The sequence below is a fragment of the Puma concolor genome, chromosome D1 (genome assembly GCF_028749965.1).
Source record: "Puma concolor isolate L17-30 chromosome D1, mPumCon1.1.hap2, whole genome shotgun sequence".
Taxonomy (NCBI): Eukaryota; Metazoa; Chordata; class Mammalia; order Carnivora; family Felidae; genus Puma; species Puma concolor.
In genome coordinates, this window is record NC_141676.1 from 6,149,945 (window position 1) to 6,167,756 (window position 17,812).

General features: G+C 43.3%; 1 protein-coding gene and 1 long non-coding RNA gene across 3 annotated transcripts in view; one reads left to right on the forward strand and one right to left on the reverse strand.

The window, feature by feature from the left end:
- Nucleotides 1-16,136, reverse strand: part of PACS1 (phosphofurin acidic cluster sorting protein 1) — a 155,645-nt gene extending 139,509 nt beyond the window's left edge. Inside the window, exon 1 of one of the 2 annotated variants that reach the window (XM_025915710.2) lies at nt 15,580-16,136. In XM_025915710.2, coding sequence (XP_025771495.1) covers nt 15,580-15,929 — 350 coding nt within the window. In that variant the 5' untranslated portion in view covers nt 15,930-16,136. Of the gene's footprint in view, nt 1-3,648; nt 4,227-15,579 lie in introns of those variants that run through there. The other variant, XM_086676846.1, reaches the window with a different exon arrangement.
- Nucleotides 16,137-17,201: 1,065 nt separating this feature from the next.
- On the forward strand, nt 17,202-17,785 carry LOC147576367 (uncharacterized). The gene is made up of 2 exons (XR_015240712.1): nt 17,202-17,243; nt 17,650-17,785. It is a non-coding gene; the product is annotated as an uncharacterized LOC147576367 (long non-coding RNA).
- The last annotated feature ends 27 nt before the right edge of the window (nt 17,786-17,812 follow it).

Here is a 17,812-nt window from a genome sequence, read left to right on the forward strand (position 1 = left end):
CACAGACAGGATGTCTGCTGCTGGACATTACTCATTAAAAAAAACAAAAAACAAAAAACAAAAACATATTTTTGACTTTTCAGTTTCACTGGGTTAGTGACAAAGAACATGTGCTATAGGTATCAATAGCTTCTGCAACAGATCTCCCTCATTAAAACCCATCAAATAAATAAGGATCACAGAGGAGATACCAGATCAAGCAAGCATGACAGCAGAAAAATCAGGGATGTTGAGACTCAGCTGCTCCATCATAGCTTCATGATGGCCTAAGCACTAAAAGAAATTAATCTAACTTATTAACACAATCAGTTGCCAGTCTATCGATTATTCCATCTCCCAGTAAATTCCCAAGGAAATTTATTCCCAATTAATTGCAAATGGCAAAAGTAGAAACAGGGGCGCCTGGGTGACTCGGCTGGTTGAGCGTCCCACTTTGTCTCAGGTCATGATCTCACCGCTTGTGGGTTTGAGCCCCACATTGGGCTCTGCTGATAGCTCAGAGACTGGAGCCTGCTTCGGATTCTGTGTCCTGCTCTCTCCCTGTCCCTCCCTCACTCATGCTCTGTCTCTCTCTCTCTCTCTCAAGAATAAATAAAACATTAAAAAAATAATTTAAAAAAAAGTAGAAACAAACTCCCTCAAGAACCTTGACGAGGGGCGCCTGGGTGGCGCAGTCGGTTAAGCGTCCGACTTCAGCCAGGTCACGATCTCGCGGTCCGTGAGTTCGAGCCCCGCGTCAGGCTCTGGGCTGATGGCTCAGAGCCTGGAGCCTGTTTCCGATTCTGTGTCTCCCTCTCTCTCTGCCCCTCCCCCATTCATGCTCTGTCTCTCTCTGTCCCAAAAATAAATAAACGTTGAAAAAAAAAAATTAAAAAAAAAAAAAAAGAACCTTGACGAGTTCAGTTATACAGACCTCATTCTTTTTTTTTTTTTTTAAATATGTTTGGTTTTTTAAATTTTTTTTTCAACGTTTATTTATTTTTGGGACAGAGAGAGACAGAGCATGAACGGGAGAGGGGCAGAGAGAGAGGGAGACACAGAATCGGAAACAGGCTCCAGGCTCCGAGCCATCAGCCCAGAGCCTGACGCGGGGCTCGAACTCACGGACCGCGAGATCGTGACCTGGCTGAAGTCGGACGCTTAACCGATTACGCCACCCAGGTGCCCCTATACAGATCTCGTTCTTATATAATGTCACTTAAGCAAGATAAAGTGGTGACAATAATAGTAAATTTTTTTATAAAAATCAGAAAACCAACACAAGGAAGTTAATGAAATTTTCAAGTCATCTTTGAATCCTTTTGCTCCATCATACCCCAAATCCAACCCATAAACAAATCCTTTAGGCTTGAAAATATACCTAGAATCTGATGAATTCTCTTTTCCTCCACCTCTACCAACCTGTTCCAAGCCAATATTAGCTCCCACGACATCATCACAACACCTCTACCTAGACTCCCTGCTTTCACCCTACCCTTCTTTATAGGCTATTCTATACACAGTGGTCAGTGGGTATTTTAATATGAAAGTCATTATCATGCCTCTTCCGTGGCTCAAAACCTCTAATGGCTTCCCATCTCACTCAAAGTCAAAGCTAAGTCTTATAATGGTCTATAAGATCTGGGTCCCCTTTGCTTACTCACTCCTCATTCATTTGGCTCAAGCGCACTGGCCTCTTGGATGTTTCTGGAACCTACCAGTTCTTGCTGTCCCCTCTACTGGCTTGCTTAAATGTGTGCTCCACAAGGACTGTTCCCCCTCTCTGAGATCTTGTAGAACACCTTATTTAAAACTATCTCTCTCTCTGCCCCATTTAACCCCCTTTCCTACCTTACTTTTCCCCACCAGACATACCCTATCATTTGCTCATTCATCTGCTTATGGTCTGTTGCCCACCTAGAAGGTAACCCCCACAAGAGCTGAGATTGTGTCTCTTTTATTAACTGTTCTCTCCTGTCTGAAATAGTGACCAGCATATGATGTATACTCGACAGTTATTTGCTGACTAAATGACTATTAGGTAGAGGAAGAGTTAAAGAGACTTATCCAAATCCACATGATGAAGTAAAGCCAAATAAGAAACCAAATTCTAAAGTCAAAAACATTTTTGGCATATGGTTTTAAACAGATTATAGCAATTTGCTGACTTTCCTACAGTGATAAGAATAGGAGGAAATACCTGAATGAGCATCAAACAAAACAAAGCAAAGCAAAACAAAACAAAACCCAAAGAGAGCCATCATTCCAAACATTTTTCTAAAAATGTTATCTTAAATGGACTCAAAAAAGATGAAGCCTCACCAACTGAGACATGCATTCATTCATCAGTGAGGCTGCCTGAGAACGAGGCCCTTGCTGAACTTAAGTAAACATATCACTTGGCCTAAGTCCAAAGCATGCCAAACTAATTTTATGACAAATCTTAGTTTAGGAGATCATGTCCCATTTCAAGCCCAAATTCACCCCCACAATGAAATGATAATTTCCTTTTTCTCCATGGAGAGAAAAAGCTCACCAAAAAGATTAATGGGTAATATTTAATAGTATTATAGCTATCCTTTTTTATAAGTTTTTTTAAAGGAAAGATAGAGGGGATTATCTACAAGTAATAAAAACAAAGCAATAATGATAATTACATACAGTTAATGAACACTTCTCCCCATTAAAGACAAGGGCATAAACAATTTATTGCACATTTTGGTGACAGAGAGGAAATACAATTAAATCCATTAATAGCTACAAGAGTTTTTATGTTCCCAAAGGACCTTGGTTTCCAGAGTTGCTTATTCATTTTCATCCACAGCAAAAATGGTGTATGGCAGAGACAACAAATTCTGTAGACTACTTTCCACATACTTAAGTTTTGAGGAGACAATTTTATTAAACAATAAAACAAAACAAACAAACAAAAACCTACTTGTGGGGCATCTGGGTGGCTCACTCAGTTAAGCATCCAACTCTTGACTTCAGCTTAGGTCATGATTTCATGGTTCAGGAGTTCAAGGCCTGTGTCAGGCTGTGCTGACAGCACGGAGGCCTTTTCTCTCTCTCTCTCTCTCAATAACGAATTAAATAAATAAATAAACACACTTTTAAAAAACCTACTTGTAGGGGTGCCTGGGTGGCTCAGTCGGTTAAGCATCCGACTTCGGCTCAGGTCATGATCTCACGGTCGGTGAGTTCGAGCCCCATGTCGGGCTCAGTGCTGACATCTCAGAGCCTGGAGCCTGTTTCAGATTCTGTGTCTCCCTCTCTCTCTGACCCCCCCCCCCTCCGTTCATGCTCTGTCTCTCAAATAAATAAATGTTAAAAAAAATTTTTTTTAAATAAAAATAAAAAAAATAAAAAAACCTACTTGTGAAGAAAATGTAAAAAATGACTAATGTATCTATCACAGTCTATCACAGGTCAACAAATATTATACCATCAAATTCATAGTTTCACTGACATTACCCAAAGATGGTATGATTTCTATGAATATAAATGCTCAAACATTTTACAAACATTTTGTTTCTCTTCATAACAAATCAGCAAGGCAAAAAAAAAAAAAAAAAGTGTATTCACTTTTAAAAAATGAGAAAAAAAGTGACTTGCCTAGATGTAATCAAAACAAATTTAACCAAGCAATAGATATAGGGCTTTACTTACCAATTCATAATTCTCCAACCAAACGCAAAATTTGACTTGTATCTCGAACTGCATCTTCAAAAGGGTTTTTGACTCCTTAAGACTTTAGAAGATTAACCCTCTACCCTAACTCACCAGCAATCCCATCCTTGGAGTACAACCCAGACGAAGAAGTAGGTAAAATGTTTCTTTCTAGCCCTAAACACTCCGACTGTGAATGGCTGTGAATCTCCCGTATTCAAATGATACTGTCCATTCCTCTTAGCCTTCATAATACAGAGCCATTCACTCCTAACATGTTTGATTGTCTGGTTTTTAGCCCATGGTCTAATCAAAGCAGTAAAGCAGAAAGAAGGCATATTGAAGCAATGGGGGAAATAAAACAAAAACAAAACTAAAAAAGCAAACACATTAGTTTAAAAATATGCAACACATACCAGTCTACACTCTTCAGCTCAAGCCCTGTTGTTAACCATGAGGATCTCATTCATCATGATGATCCACATTTGAAAAGAAGTTAATCTGTGTTTTACATACTCTTAAGGAAGAACAGAAACATGTTAATATATTTGTAGATTTCCAACTAAAATGAGACAGTAGAGTCTTGGTACTTATTTTTTTTTTTCAACGTTTATTTATTTTTGGGACAGAGAGAGACAGAGCATGAATGGGGGAGGCGCAGAGAGAGAGGGAGACACAGAATCGGAAGCAGGCTCCAGGCTCTGAGCCATCAGCCCAGAGCCTGACACGGGGCTCGAACTCACGGACCGCGAGATCGTGACCTGGCTGAAGTCAGACGCTTAACCGACTGCGCCACCCAGGCGCCCCGAGTCTTGGTACTTATTAAAGGAGAGAATTTACACACACATACACACACACACACACACACACACACACACACACACACACACATCCAAATGTTTCATGACAGGCCTTAAATGTATTATCAGGTTTCTCCTGTAAGAGTAGAATAGAATTTTTCTATAGTTTGAGACATAAAAAAGAAAGCTTAAAGAGACAAGAGAAAAAATATCAACCCCATTTAAATCCTCATTTTCTTAGGAGTCACTTAGCTTTTATTGGTAATAAATGACTAGCTGTAAACCGGTTTAGTTGCTCTTCTGGCTGCCAAACCAGAGCTAAAGAAGTCAGCAGGTAGAATAGGGAAGCTGTCAAGTCAAATTGGCTCAAAACAAAGTTGTGGTTTGCAGGCGGGGCCTGCACCATCTCTTCCGTTCATATAAGCTGGCAGGATGTAGAAACAGGATCCTGATCCAGCCACTGCTTCAGAGAACCAAAATATTTTGTTTTGACTTTCTAGACTATTAAGCTTGGGGTTTGGCAGGATCTGTGTCTAAAGTGAATCCAACACCTTATGATAGTCCCACTGAGGAAATCGTAATATCAACAAAGTTGCCCTGACTGCAGAAAGAAAGCAGACTTTGGAGGGGTACTGGGGAGAGACCAGAGAAGCTGGACTGGCAATAAAGATAGCAATAGTAATAGTAGTAACAGCTATTATTTTTAGGTGTTTTCTATGTGCTACGTAAGCATTTACTTGTATTAATATCATTTAATCCTCATAATTAATGAGGGGTAGGGACATTAGGCCTATTTTGCAAATGAGAAAATTAAAGCATTAGAGAGGTTAAATAATTTGCCCAAATCACTAAATGGTAAAGGATAGAATCGGGATTAAAATCCTGGCTAACTGGCTCCAGAACTGGCACTTATAGCCATTGTGGTATTAAATTTCTTACTATCTATGATTTGGTAATAGAGCAGCATTCTGTAATTCTAATATGACAAAATATAAACATTAAATATTATTTGTCAACTATGAGAACCAGCCAGGGCTCGGGGAACACCAAGTTTAAACAGAGAAATCGTTCTGGTGTCAGATAATCATAAATCATGAGACAAATCCCAGCTCCACCTACCTCTAAACTGTGTAGCCTTACAAAATGCCTTCACCTCACTGGGCCTTGATTTTCCTTTCTGGGAAAGGGATCTCAGTACCTGCCTCTGATGGTTATTGTGACACACAGTAAATGCTCAATTAGTTAGGTTTATTTCATTCAGGCATCAGCTAAAACATGGCTTCCCCAGAGGCCTTCTCTGACCGCCCTATCCAAAAGTGCCCTTCTGCCAACATTCTCAATTCCCTCACTATGCTTTATTTTTCATCGTGGTACTCACTCATTACCTATTTATTATAAATATATTTGTTTATTATCTTTCTCCCTCCACCACAATGTATACTCTAGGAGAGAGTTAATTTTGTCAACTTGTTTGCTACTGCTTCCTCAGCACCTATAGCAGTGCTTGGCACATAGAAATATTCAGTATTTGCTGAATGAAAGAACTGTGATAACAGATTTTCATTCAATAAACATTATAAATAAAAAGGTACTGTTTATGTGACAAATGTACTTATTGAGCACCTATAAAGTAACTAATAAATGAACAAGATTATTTCAGATGATAGTAACTAGTTGTGAAGATTTATAAACTCCCAGAATGACTAGGCAGGTTATGAAGCTTTTCAAGGTGGTGGATTAACTGAGATCTGAATGATACCCAGGAGCCAGCCATATGATGATGTGGGACAAGGCATCCCAGGTATAAGTGCAAAAGCCCAAAGGCAGAGATGACCTTGTCTAAGGCCCAGCTTCCCCAGAGCCAAGTGAGCATGGTGGAGAATGACAGAAGAGAAGGTCAAAGATACAGGAAGAGGTCACATCCTAAAGTCTTTCCTAAGGCATGAAAAGGGGTTTTATTCTAAGTATGATGAACAGTTATTTGATAGTGTCACTAATCTTCACCCACTAGAATGTATATTTTATGAAATCAAGGATTCTGTTTGTGACACACACCAGCTGGTCTATAAGCATTTGCTAAATGAATGAACTGGGAAGATTATGAAGAAGGGAGTGGCATAAGCTGATTTTCCTTTGAAACATCACCCTGAACTACTACTAGTGGTTACATTCTGGAGGAAACTAAGGTGGCAAAAGATGGGTGGAATTACAAACAGCAGAGTGCAGTGTGGTTTGAGAGGTATGGTAATACAAAGAAACGGAAGAATAAAGCAGCTCTGTAAACCTTGAAGCCATTTGTTGTTTTTAAACAGGAGACAGGAAAAGGTCAGTGAGGAGGGAAGAAGTAAATGACAATTGATGTCCTAAGCCTTTTGTGTTTTCTGTAGTGAAAGAAAGAAAGAAAGAAAGAAAGAAAGAAAGAAAGAAAGAAAGAAAGAAAGAGAAAGAAAGAAAGAAACTGCAACAAAGAATCTCTATCTCACCTATGAAAAGAGGAACGAAAGGAAACTCAAGACACACACAAAATATTTTGGAGAACAACTGTAAAGAAAAAACACCTTTTTATGTCTAAGCACAATAAGCAGTCTAAATTTCCTCAGGGACAAGTCATAAGCTAATTATACCCACAATGTGACCTAGGGGAAATCTTGCTCACAGTAAGGTTTTGAGAGGCAAGCTGTCATTTGGAAGAGTTAGTCCACAAAAAGAGGAACAGGTATTTCTCTGGTAGGAATCAAGTGTGAAAACATCACTCCCTTCGTATCTACCTTTATCTGTATCAGGCCACTAAAAAATACATACAAGGTAAATTACAGTGTAACTACTAAGATCCACATCACAGTTCTAAAAATTTTTTGGCCAAAACATTCTATGGATATTACCTAGTGTCATGTTCACAGAACTTAGAAGCACAACGAGGGCTGAAAGGGTGAATGAAGAGTGGGTTTATCTGGACCACTGCTCCCAAAAAGAAAAAGGGAAAAACAGTATTCAGGACCAGAAAATGTGTGAAGCTGCACCTAAACTCAGAGATTCTCACCTTGAGTATATCTTAAAACACTTTACTATCTAAAAGAATCTACATAAATATTTAACAAATAAATAAATTGGGGCGCCTGGGTGGCTCCGACTTCAGCTCAGGTCATGATCTCACAGTTCGTGAGTTCGAGCCCCGCGTCGGACTCTGTGCTGACAGCTCAGAGCCTGGAGCCTGCTTCAGATTCTGTGTCTCCCTCTCTCTGTGCCCCTCCCCTGTTCATGTTCTGTCTCTCTCTATCTCAAAAATAAATAAAGCATTAAAAAAAATTTTTTTAAACAAATAAATGTGTCATTTTCAATACTACTTTGTCAGCTATGCTTCATCATCCACTCACCATGAGTGTCTAGAACATTCCCCATTCACCACATTTGCTATCAGTAAAAAGAAATACGCAACTCTAGAACCAAGAAAGGTAATGGGTAGAGCAAAACTTTAGTCCCCCATGTCTTCATCCATTAAAAAACAAAGCTGTTCTTTTTTTTACAGCTTTATTACAATATAAAATTTGTAAGGTTCACTCCTTTAAGGTATACAATTGAGTAGAGTTGATATGTATTTTTAAATATATATTTTTTAAAACAATATTCACTGGTCTTTTCTGTAACACGTTTATTACATAGTTTAGAAATCACACAAAGGGGCGCCTGGGTGGCGCAGTCGGTTAAGCGTCCGACTTCAGCCAGGTCACGATCTCGCTGTCCGGGAGTTCGAGCCCCGCGTCGGGCTCTGGGCTGATGGCTCAGAGCCTGGAGCCTGTTTCCGATTCTGTGTCTCCCTCTCTCTCTGCCCCTCCCCCGTTCATGCTCTGTCTCTCTCTGTCCCAAAAATAAATAAACGTTGAAAAAAAAATTTTTTTTTAAAGAAATCACACAAAAAAAATAAGGCCAAAAATTATTATCATACATAATCCAATCATCTAAAGTCATTTTAGAATTAATGACTCCAGGGGCACCTGGGTGGCTCAGTCAGTTAAACATCTGACTCTTGATTTTGGCTCAGCTCATGATCTCACAGTTCATGGGAAAAAGCGCAGAGCCCACTTGGGATTCTCTCTCTCCCCCTCCCCCATGCATGCACTCATTCTCTCTCCCTCTCTCAAAATAAATAAATATTTTTTTTAAAAATTAAAATTAAAAAAATAATAATGAAGTCTGTAAAATTAATGTCTCCAGTTAGTTTTCTCAATAGGTATTGACTAATACCTAAAATTGTGGGAAACAAATGGCAGGAAGGCATCAGGAAGCAATTCCCTACAGGAAGAAGTGAGCAGATTAAAAGGTAAAAATCTTTAAAGGAGAACAACTAACAGAAGAAAACTAACAGGCCCTTGAAATAGTGAAGAAAAGGGGCATATTAAAATAATTTGGAAGAGGACAAAAGAATTCAGTTTAATTAAATGAATAAGGAGAAACCACACAGATATTAATACTAGAAATAGCACAGGCAATTTTCTCTTTATTTTTTTTTATTTTTATTTTTTTTTAATTTTTTTTTTTCAACGTTTATTTATTTTTGGGACAGAGAGAGACAGAGCATGAACGGGGGAGGGGCAGAGAGAGAGGGAGACACAGAATCGGAAACAGGCTCCAGGCTCCAAGCCATCAGCCCAGAGCCTGACGCGGGGCTCGAACTCACGGAGCGCGAGATCGTGACCTGGCTGAAGTCGGACGCTTAACTGACTGCGCCACCCAGGCGCCCCGCAATTTTCTCTTTAAAATAGTGTTAGCTGGGGCACCTGGGTGGCTCCGTCGGTTAAGCGTCTGACTTCGGCTCAGGTCATGATCTCACAGTTTGTGAGTTCGAGCCCCACACTGGGCTCTGTGCTGACAGCTTAGAGACTGGAGCCTGCTTCAAATTCTGTGTGTCCCTCTCTCTCTGCTCCTCTCCTGCTCATGCTCTGTCTCTCTCTCCTTCAAAAATAAATAAAAACATTAAAAAAATAAAAAAAATTTTAGTGTTAGCTAATAGAACTTTCTATGGTGCTGAAAATGTTCTATATCTGCCTTGTCTAATACAAAAGCCGCTAATCACATGTGTCTAGTGTGACAAGAAATGTGGCTAATAAAACTAAGAAAGGGAATTTAAAATTTTATTCAATTTTAATTAATTTTAACTTAAATAGCTACATGCAACTAGTGGTTACTGTACTGAACAGCACAGCTTTAAAGAGAAAACAGCTTATGATGTTAAGATGTAATTGGATGTCAAATGGAATGCTTTCAGAAACTGTTTTCTAGAAGATACACAAGCTAAGAAACCATTTATCATCATTTACTGGCCTTCTCTACTGCTCTTCTACTCTACCCAAGGTAGAGGCCAGGTTTAGGTCAGCCTAAGCGGCAACCTGAGCTGTGACTACAGCTATTCTCTGGTTTGTAAAAAGGAAAAAGGGAGTACAGGTCCAGCAGGCTTTCTAACCAGACAACTGCCCTATGAATGGCAGGAAAAGGAAAATACTCTATAGAGTTGGTGCCTAGGCATAAACATCGTGATTCCCTAAAACCATCAGAAGCTATGCTGGTTGTTCTTCCAACTAGGCCTAGGGAAGGCCTAGGGAATGGAGGATTCTATCAGTGCTTGCCAATCTAGAAACAAACCACCTCACTCAATCCAGCCCAAGGGGCTTCTGAAAGACATTCTAAGACCAACTTCAAACTCTCTTTTCTCAAGAGCCCTAATACCACTCTGAATCCATAATGGGAAAAGACCAGCTCTTGTGAGCATTCCCACAGCTACTCTAGATGTCTAAAGTACCCGCAGCATGTGACACCACAGATGCAAGCAAAGCCAACTCCAAATTTCAGAGGACCCACTGAACCTTCAAGTCCAGGCCAAAACAAGACAAGCCTCCTAGGTTGAAGCAGTGAAAAGACACAGCCCATATTCTTACTTGCACCTCCCTCATGCACACTGAGGCAAACACTCCCAGTAACAGCTTATTGGCTCAGCTAAGAAATTGGAAAACTAGTTTAAAAAGAAATCACATAACCACTAATGTGCCCAAAAGATCTGTAAATCAATACTTGTAAAGCGGACTTGTAAAAGTCATTCTCTTTCTGACAAGGAATCTGAGCTTCCACAGGGACAATGGATAATATTACCACGATAGAGAAGATATTCTATTACAGCACTCACAATGTGAAACTCAAATCTAAGATACAAAGATGCTTTTAAGACTTTTAATGCTAAGGCAATAATAGAAATTTCACCAGGTCTCTCTCATTTGACCAATTTCATTTACTTCATATCTATCATTTAAGAAGTACCTTCTCTTACAATCTATAGGTCCTATTATATATTTATTTCACCCACATTTTAGAATGAATGGCAAGTAAAAGTGTTCCCAATTAATGGGTAAAAAAACTAAAGTGTGGAAGAGTTTGCCTTGGCATCCAGTAAGAATACAAGAGTAATATATCCTGGCTTGCCTAGTGCTTTTGTGGTTAGAGGGGCAACTGCCCCTAAGTGTCCTGATGAAAATAACACTTCTACTGTATACTAGTCATGCCAACTTAGCCATCACCACCTCCTTTGGTTCTAACAGATTTGTCCAAGCAGGCTTAACTTCAGTACCCCCTTTAAAAAAAAAATGTGGTCTAAGGAGAAATGTGACTCATAACTCCTGAACTCTTTCCCTAAGTGTACATACAGATAAGGATATGCAAATGTGCTTTGTACTCAAAGACAAATGTGATACAGTTTGTGAGTGATACAGCAGAGCACATTTTATCTCCTAATAATTGGTTTTACAAAATCCACTGAGGACATTTTGGATACCTGTGAAATTTAATGATTTTTCTGCCTCTCCTACTGAAGTATCTCAAATAGAGAAAAGAACACCAGGGGAAACTTCACCATATACCACACAAGAACCAAAGAGAAGAGATCAACAATGAGACTCTAAAACTCTTCCCTTGGGGCACCTGGGTGGCTCAGTTGGTTAAGCATCAGATTCTTGATTTCAGCTCAGGTCATGATCTCACAGTTTGTGAGTTTGAGCCCAACATCAGGCTCTGTGCTGACAAAGCACAGATTGGGATTCTCTCTCTCCCGCTTTCTCTCGTCCCTCCACCACTCTCACAAGCGAGCTCACTCTCTCTCAAAAATAAACAAACATTAAAAAAAAGATAACATCAAACAACATGCCATCTGGCCAAATGTCACCATACCACTAGCCAAAACATGGGCCATAGGAGAGGAAGCACTACTTAGTACAGAGGAAAAACAATGCCAACATCTAAAGCTGTGAATTTTAAAAAGGAGCTATAATAGATCCACCTGCTTGTAACAGAATCTTAAAAGCCAACTGTATTTCCTAGTGATCACCTGTGGAAAGCAAAAACAGAGACAAGACTAGGGCTTTTTCCTTCATAATTCCCATCTTTCTGTACTGCTTGAATGTCTAATCATGGACATGTATCAATATTTTAATTTAAAAAATGTTGATAAAAATGTCAATGAATAAGGGCATCTGAGTGGCTCAGTCAGTTAAGCTTCTCACTATTGATCTGAGCTCAGGTCTTGATCTCGGGGCCATGAATTCAAGCCCCAAGTTGGGCTCCATGCCCAGCACAGAGCCTACTTATAAAAAAAAAAAAAAAAAAAGTGGGGCTCCTGGGTGGCTCAGTCAGTTAAGAGTCCGACTTCAGCTCAGGTCATGATCTCATCATTCGTGAGTTCCAGCCCTGCATCGGGCTCTGTGCTGACAGCTTGGAGCCTGGAGCCTGCTTTGGATTCTATGTCTCTCTCTCTCTCTCTCTCTGCCCACCCCCTGCTCATACTCTTTCTCTCTCTCAAAAATAAACATTAAAAAAAAATTTTTTTAAGTCAATGAATAAAACAATTTAGTGGGTTGTTTTTTCTGTTGTTTTTTTGTTTTGAGAGAGGGAGACAGAGGACACACACACACACACACACACACACACACACACACACACAGCAGAGGGAGAGAGAAAGAGAATCCCAAGCAGCTCAGAGCCTGATTCCACGATCCTGGGAGCGCAACCTGAGCCAAAATCAAGAGTTCGACACTCAACTGACTGAGCCACCCAAGTGCCCCCAATTTAGTTACTTTAAAGCCAACTATCAGTATTCTCTCCAACCATAAACGTTTTTAAAAAATACTACAGATTCTGAAGGAATTTAGTAGATGTTAAATAAGAGCAGAGTACATACTTGAGAAACAACTAGTACAATGTTCATCTTTATTTAAATATCTAATAAAGGGAAAAGGGTTTTTTTCCCCGAAAAGCAAATTATATTTCTACTGGGATTAAGAAAAGGAAAGTGACCTTCCTAACACACAACTTTCAAGTCTCTCTTCTCTGTACTAGGTAGAGGAACACATTTGCTAAAACTGAGTCCCACAGCATATATATACACATATATATAGCCTTAGATCCACAATCATGTTCACATTTCTTAAGTGCACGTTTCACACGCTTCTCACTTGAGTTACATGAGACAAGAACATTAATCTTAGACTATCTACAGAGTGCTGTACACAGGTTGCACATTGCCAATATATTTTAAACAACATGAACAAGTAAACAAGGAGACCTCAAATTAACCAGATGACTCTAGTAATTGGAAGGGCCAATAGCGGACATTTTCTCCCCACAGGGTGTTATTTTCCATCCTGCAGATAAAACAGCATGCTCCAAAGAGCACAAGTGTTCCACAAGGAGCTGGGAGGCACAGGGTGATAGCTGAAAAACAAAGTCAGAGCAGGACAGCTGACAATCTCAAAGACTCGTTAGTAGACATGACAACTGCATGCTCTCAGCAGGGGCAAACAACAAGCCAACCAAGCCTCTCACACCAAGTTAGCATAGTAATTACCGATTTACTCAGGAAGATGGGCAGTTTCTTTGGCTAATAATTTATTACATAAGACTTCTCAGTGACCAACAGGTGCAGAAAAAAAAAATCAAAGATTTTATTTATCAGTGATTTTATTTATCTCCCTCTGTTGCACAGCAGCTTCTTCCCAGTTGGCTCAATGCCTTTTCAATCTAACAAGCTAGAGAAGGCAATTGTCCAGATGTCACCTGTCAAACATAGCGATAGATGTAAACGAAGAATGGGCAAGCATGTATTACTAACACTGGACCAACGTGGGAAGGGGCACAGTGCTTTTACGTTTGAAAGTAGATTAGAATACTTCAGCTACAGACGGACCTACCTAGAAAGAGGACTGCTAAGGACCATTACACACTAAACTCCCACTTGAGTTTGGTGTTGTGCTAGGGCACTGGCCAAAACAAACTAAGCTAACATGGCTTCTGATTACCCTAAAAGAAGGGCAAAGAAAAAAAAGAAAGTGTAAGTCAGTGAGGTAAATGCTGAAACACAAAGGACATGAAGAGTGAGGGAGGAGGAGCACGAACGGGACACAATTTAGCATTATCTAAAAAAGTTTCAGATGTATACCCTGCAAATAGCAATTCCACCCCTACATATAAAAACAGAAAGAAACTTTTGCAAGTATCACTAGGAGTCCTGGGCAAAACTATTTACGGCATTACTGCTCCCATTAACTAACAAGAAACAACCCAAAATATTCACCGAAAAGAGAAGTATGATATAGTCATAAAATGAAATTATATCCGTTAGTGAAAATATTTAAACTACAGCTACCATACCCCACTGACAAGTCCCACAAACTTAATGTTGAATTAAAACACACATATGCACTAAGTCACAGAGCACATACAGTATGATAGCACTTATATAAACTTCAAAAACACCCTAAACCATATTATTTACAGATGGATGTATGCAGCAAAACTATTTTTAAAAGACAAGGGAAATAATAAACACACAATAGTGTTTACCTTTGTGGGGGGGGGGGAAGTAGGGCATGTGGTCAGGAAGGGGCATCCTGAGGGCCTCATTCAACATAAGTTATAATGTTCTGTTTCTTAAACTGAGTCAAGTATAGAAATGTACTTTTCATCATTTTGTAAAATGCCCTAACCAGGAGATATATTTGTGTGTGTGTGTATAATTTTGTATGCATGAAATGATTCAAAATAAAGAGAGAGGGAAATAAATAGAGTTGAGGCTGGAACCAGACAATGCTTCTTAACCCCTACTGACACGTCCACCTACCCAAGGCTGGGCTAAAAGAATAAGGAGTGGGTCCAAAACTCCAAGACAACAGAATCAACTCAGTTTAGAGGTGACAAAAAGATCACCTCCAGGCACTTTTCTGGGCTTCCTAGGCGAAACCAGCTCCACAGTGTCTGCTCAAGGGCTAAACTGTAAGACACCGCACACTGTCCCCAAAGAGTTGGAAAAAGACTGCTTTGCCAATACAGAAACAGAAAACATCACAAACTCAGGCATATTTTACCAATGAAAGGAAAGTCCCCAGATGGTTCCAACAGGCAGAGGAATGGATTGGATTTAGGAACAAGGCAGTAATTTTATGTAGCCCTGCAAGGCTAAGAGAATTTGTGACTAGCTACTGGGGAGGGGGAAGGGGGTGAAAAATACAATTAAAGACACACTAAATAGGGCTTTTACAAGCGCACAGAGGCCGGGGCAGAATGTTGTAATCTGAAGCACAAATGAACGTGTGTGTGTACTGAAGACCAACTAGAAGCCTCCAGGGTTACTATATGGGCTTTATCTGGCAGAAGGTGACAACAGACTTCGGCACACGCTGAGTATATTGGGAAATAATAATATCAAAGGACATCTATGTAACATATGTACAGCCCACGGGCGCCAACGAGGCAGGGAAAAGAGTCCGTGACATTCGCAGGGAAACTGACCGTCAGGAAGGCCGGATTCGGTCAGATCAACGAGAGAAGGCCTAGGGCTGAGAGTCCAGGAGGCCCCAAAAGGGGGAGAGGAAGAGGGTGGTCCCGGCCCGAGGCAGAAGGTGGGGCTGCCAGGAGAGGGCGGGGTCCCCGCAAGAGGAGTCCCGGGAGGCCCGCCTAGAAACAGGCCGGGCAGCCAGGGGGAATCCAGGGAGGGGGGCGCTCCCTTGGGCGCTGGGACGGAGAGGAATGAGAAGGCGGGGGCCTGTCACAGACCTGGCCCTGCGGCCCCGAGGGCCCGGTCCCCCCGCCCGCCGCTCACCTGGGCACGCAGCTGGACGAGCTCCGGTCCACCTCCCAGGTGGCGTACAGGTTCATCTGCACGGGGGCGGGGGTGCGGCCTGGCCCCGGGCCGCCGGGAGGCGCGGACCCGGAGGCCACCGCGACGGCCATGGAGGTGGAGGTGGACGAGGACGAGGAGGAGGCGGCCGCCGCCGAGGTAGACGAGGACGACGAGGTGGCCTGGGCCAGCTTGGGGGGCGTCGGCTGCTGAGGCGGCGGCTGCTGCGGCGGCTGCTGCTGTTGCGGGGACTGGGCGACCCCAGAGCCCCTCTGGCCGCTGCCGCCCCCGGCGCCTCCAGGACCACCGCCCGCCCCTCCGCGTTCCGCCATGGCCCGGCCGGGGGTGGGGGGCGCGGGGATAACGGGGATCGGGGCGACGCAGAGAGGACGCCCAGGCTTCTCCCACGGTGGCGGCGAGGGCTCGACTCGTCTCCTCAGCCCGCCCGCCCGAGCGCGCGAGCGAGCGAGCGAGAGGCTGCACGCACGCGCGGGGCCTCTCGGCGCGCGGTCCTCGCGCTCGCCCGCCGCTGCCTGTTGCGGCTCGCGCCGCCGAGACACTGGGTGGGCGTGTCCGGGGGGGCGGGGAGCTCTGGCTCGCGCCGGCCCCACCCAGCGCCAAGGGGCGGGGTTCGCGCTCGCGCTCGCGCCCCAGGCGAGCCTGTGGGCGCGCTCTTCTAGCTTCCCTGGAGAGGAGGCCTCGACCCCGGCTGGCTCGGCCAGACCCTCCCCTCAAATCCGCAGTGCGAGCGGCAGCCAGCCGGCCCGGTCCTCCCCTCCCCCGTCGTGCTCTCTGCAGCAACAGCCAGGCCAGCGGAAACTCCGCTTTTCCGGGGCGCGGCCCCGGCTGGGGTTGGCGGGGGGGGGGGGGTTGGGGGGGGCTGACGCGGGAGCGCGCCTCGGGCCCCTTGGGTCCCCGGAGCCTACCGAGAGGCCGAAGCCCGCATCGCGGCATCCTGCTTGGCCCCTGCTCTGCCGCCCCGGGGTTTCTTCACAACCTACAAAGGGAGCGGGTGGCGACTCCACCGTCGGCCCGGTGCGTCTGTGGGCCGTGAAGTTTCCATCCCTGCTGCTCTCCATGGAAGGCAGGGGGCTCAGGGACCTGGAGTCCAAAAGGCCCTGGCAAGGGTGAATTACGAACCTAAGCCCTGGCCCACCTGGAGCAACCCTTCCCCCCATGAAGCATTATAGAGTCCCAAGCCCCCCATCCCTGCCCTCAATTGCTTCCACCTGTAACGTTTTCTCTGCTTCACCGTTTAATTTCTAAAATCCTACTCCCCCAAGGCCTACCCCGATTGCCACGTCCAACATGGGATCTCCCACACTACCACCCACATCCATCACCTCCAGAAACCATCTTGAAGTCTCCTGACATCGACATCTCAGTTGCTGCACTTCCAGCAAAGCAACACCAGTAGCACCACAGCAGAACTTCTCTCCCAGCACCCGGCAAATGCCCGTTGGGCCCCTTAAGTCCAACCTAGTCTAGCCTGTTGGGAAGACTTCTGAAGACCAGAAGACTAGAACCTGGAGAAAGCAAGCTCCCCCTCCCTCCCCCTACCAAACTTAGAGGCTGGGTGGCTGAAACCACCCAGGGATTCACGGGGACTCCAGACAATCTAGATTTGGGGCTGTGTTCCCTCCCAGGTAAGGACTTGGGACTCTTTTGGCCACAGGTCTATTAGGAAGGCCTGACCTGGCCTACTTCCCAAGCCCACTGCACTTCCTCAGCCCAGCCAGGGTGCTAAGCTGGCTATTTTTAGTCCCCAAGGACAAAGTAGTAAGGTCAAACCAGACCTAGAGATACTTGCCCCAGAGCCTTCCTACAAAGGCAAGTAGTGGTGAAACAATTTCAGCATGGCTTTGGAGTTATCACCAGTCTCAACTGCAACATCTGACCCAGGTGCATGCCCCTGGCACTGGGGCAGCCCCGAGGTTGCAGAAAAAGCCAATGTTTTAGTCCTTTTGCCCCCATTTTTTAGTCCTTTTGCCCGAGGGGATTAAAAGACACCTGGGTGGCTCAGTCAGTTAAGCATCTGACTCTTGATTTCAGCTCAGGTCGTGACCTCACCGTTCAAGCCCCATGTCAGGCTCCGAGCTGACAGTGCAGAGCCTGCCTGAGAGTTTCTCTCTCTGCCCCTCCCTCTCTCTTGTTCTCAAAATAAATAAATAAACTTAAAAAAAAAAAACCACATAAAAAAAACGAAGGAGGATCA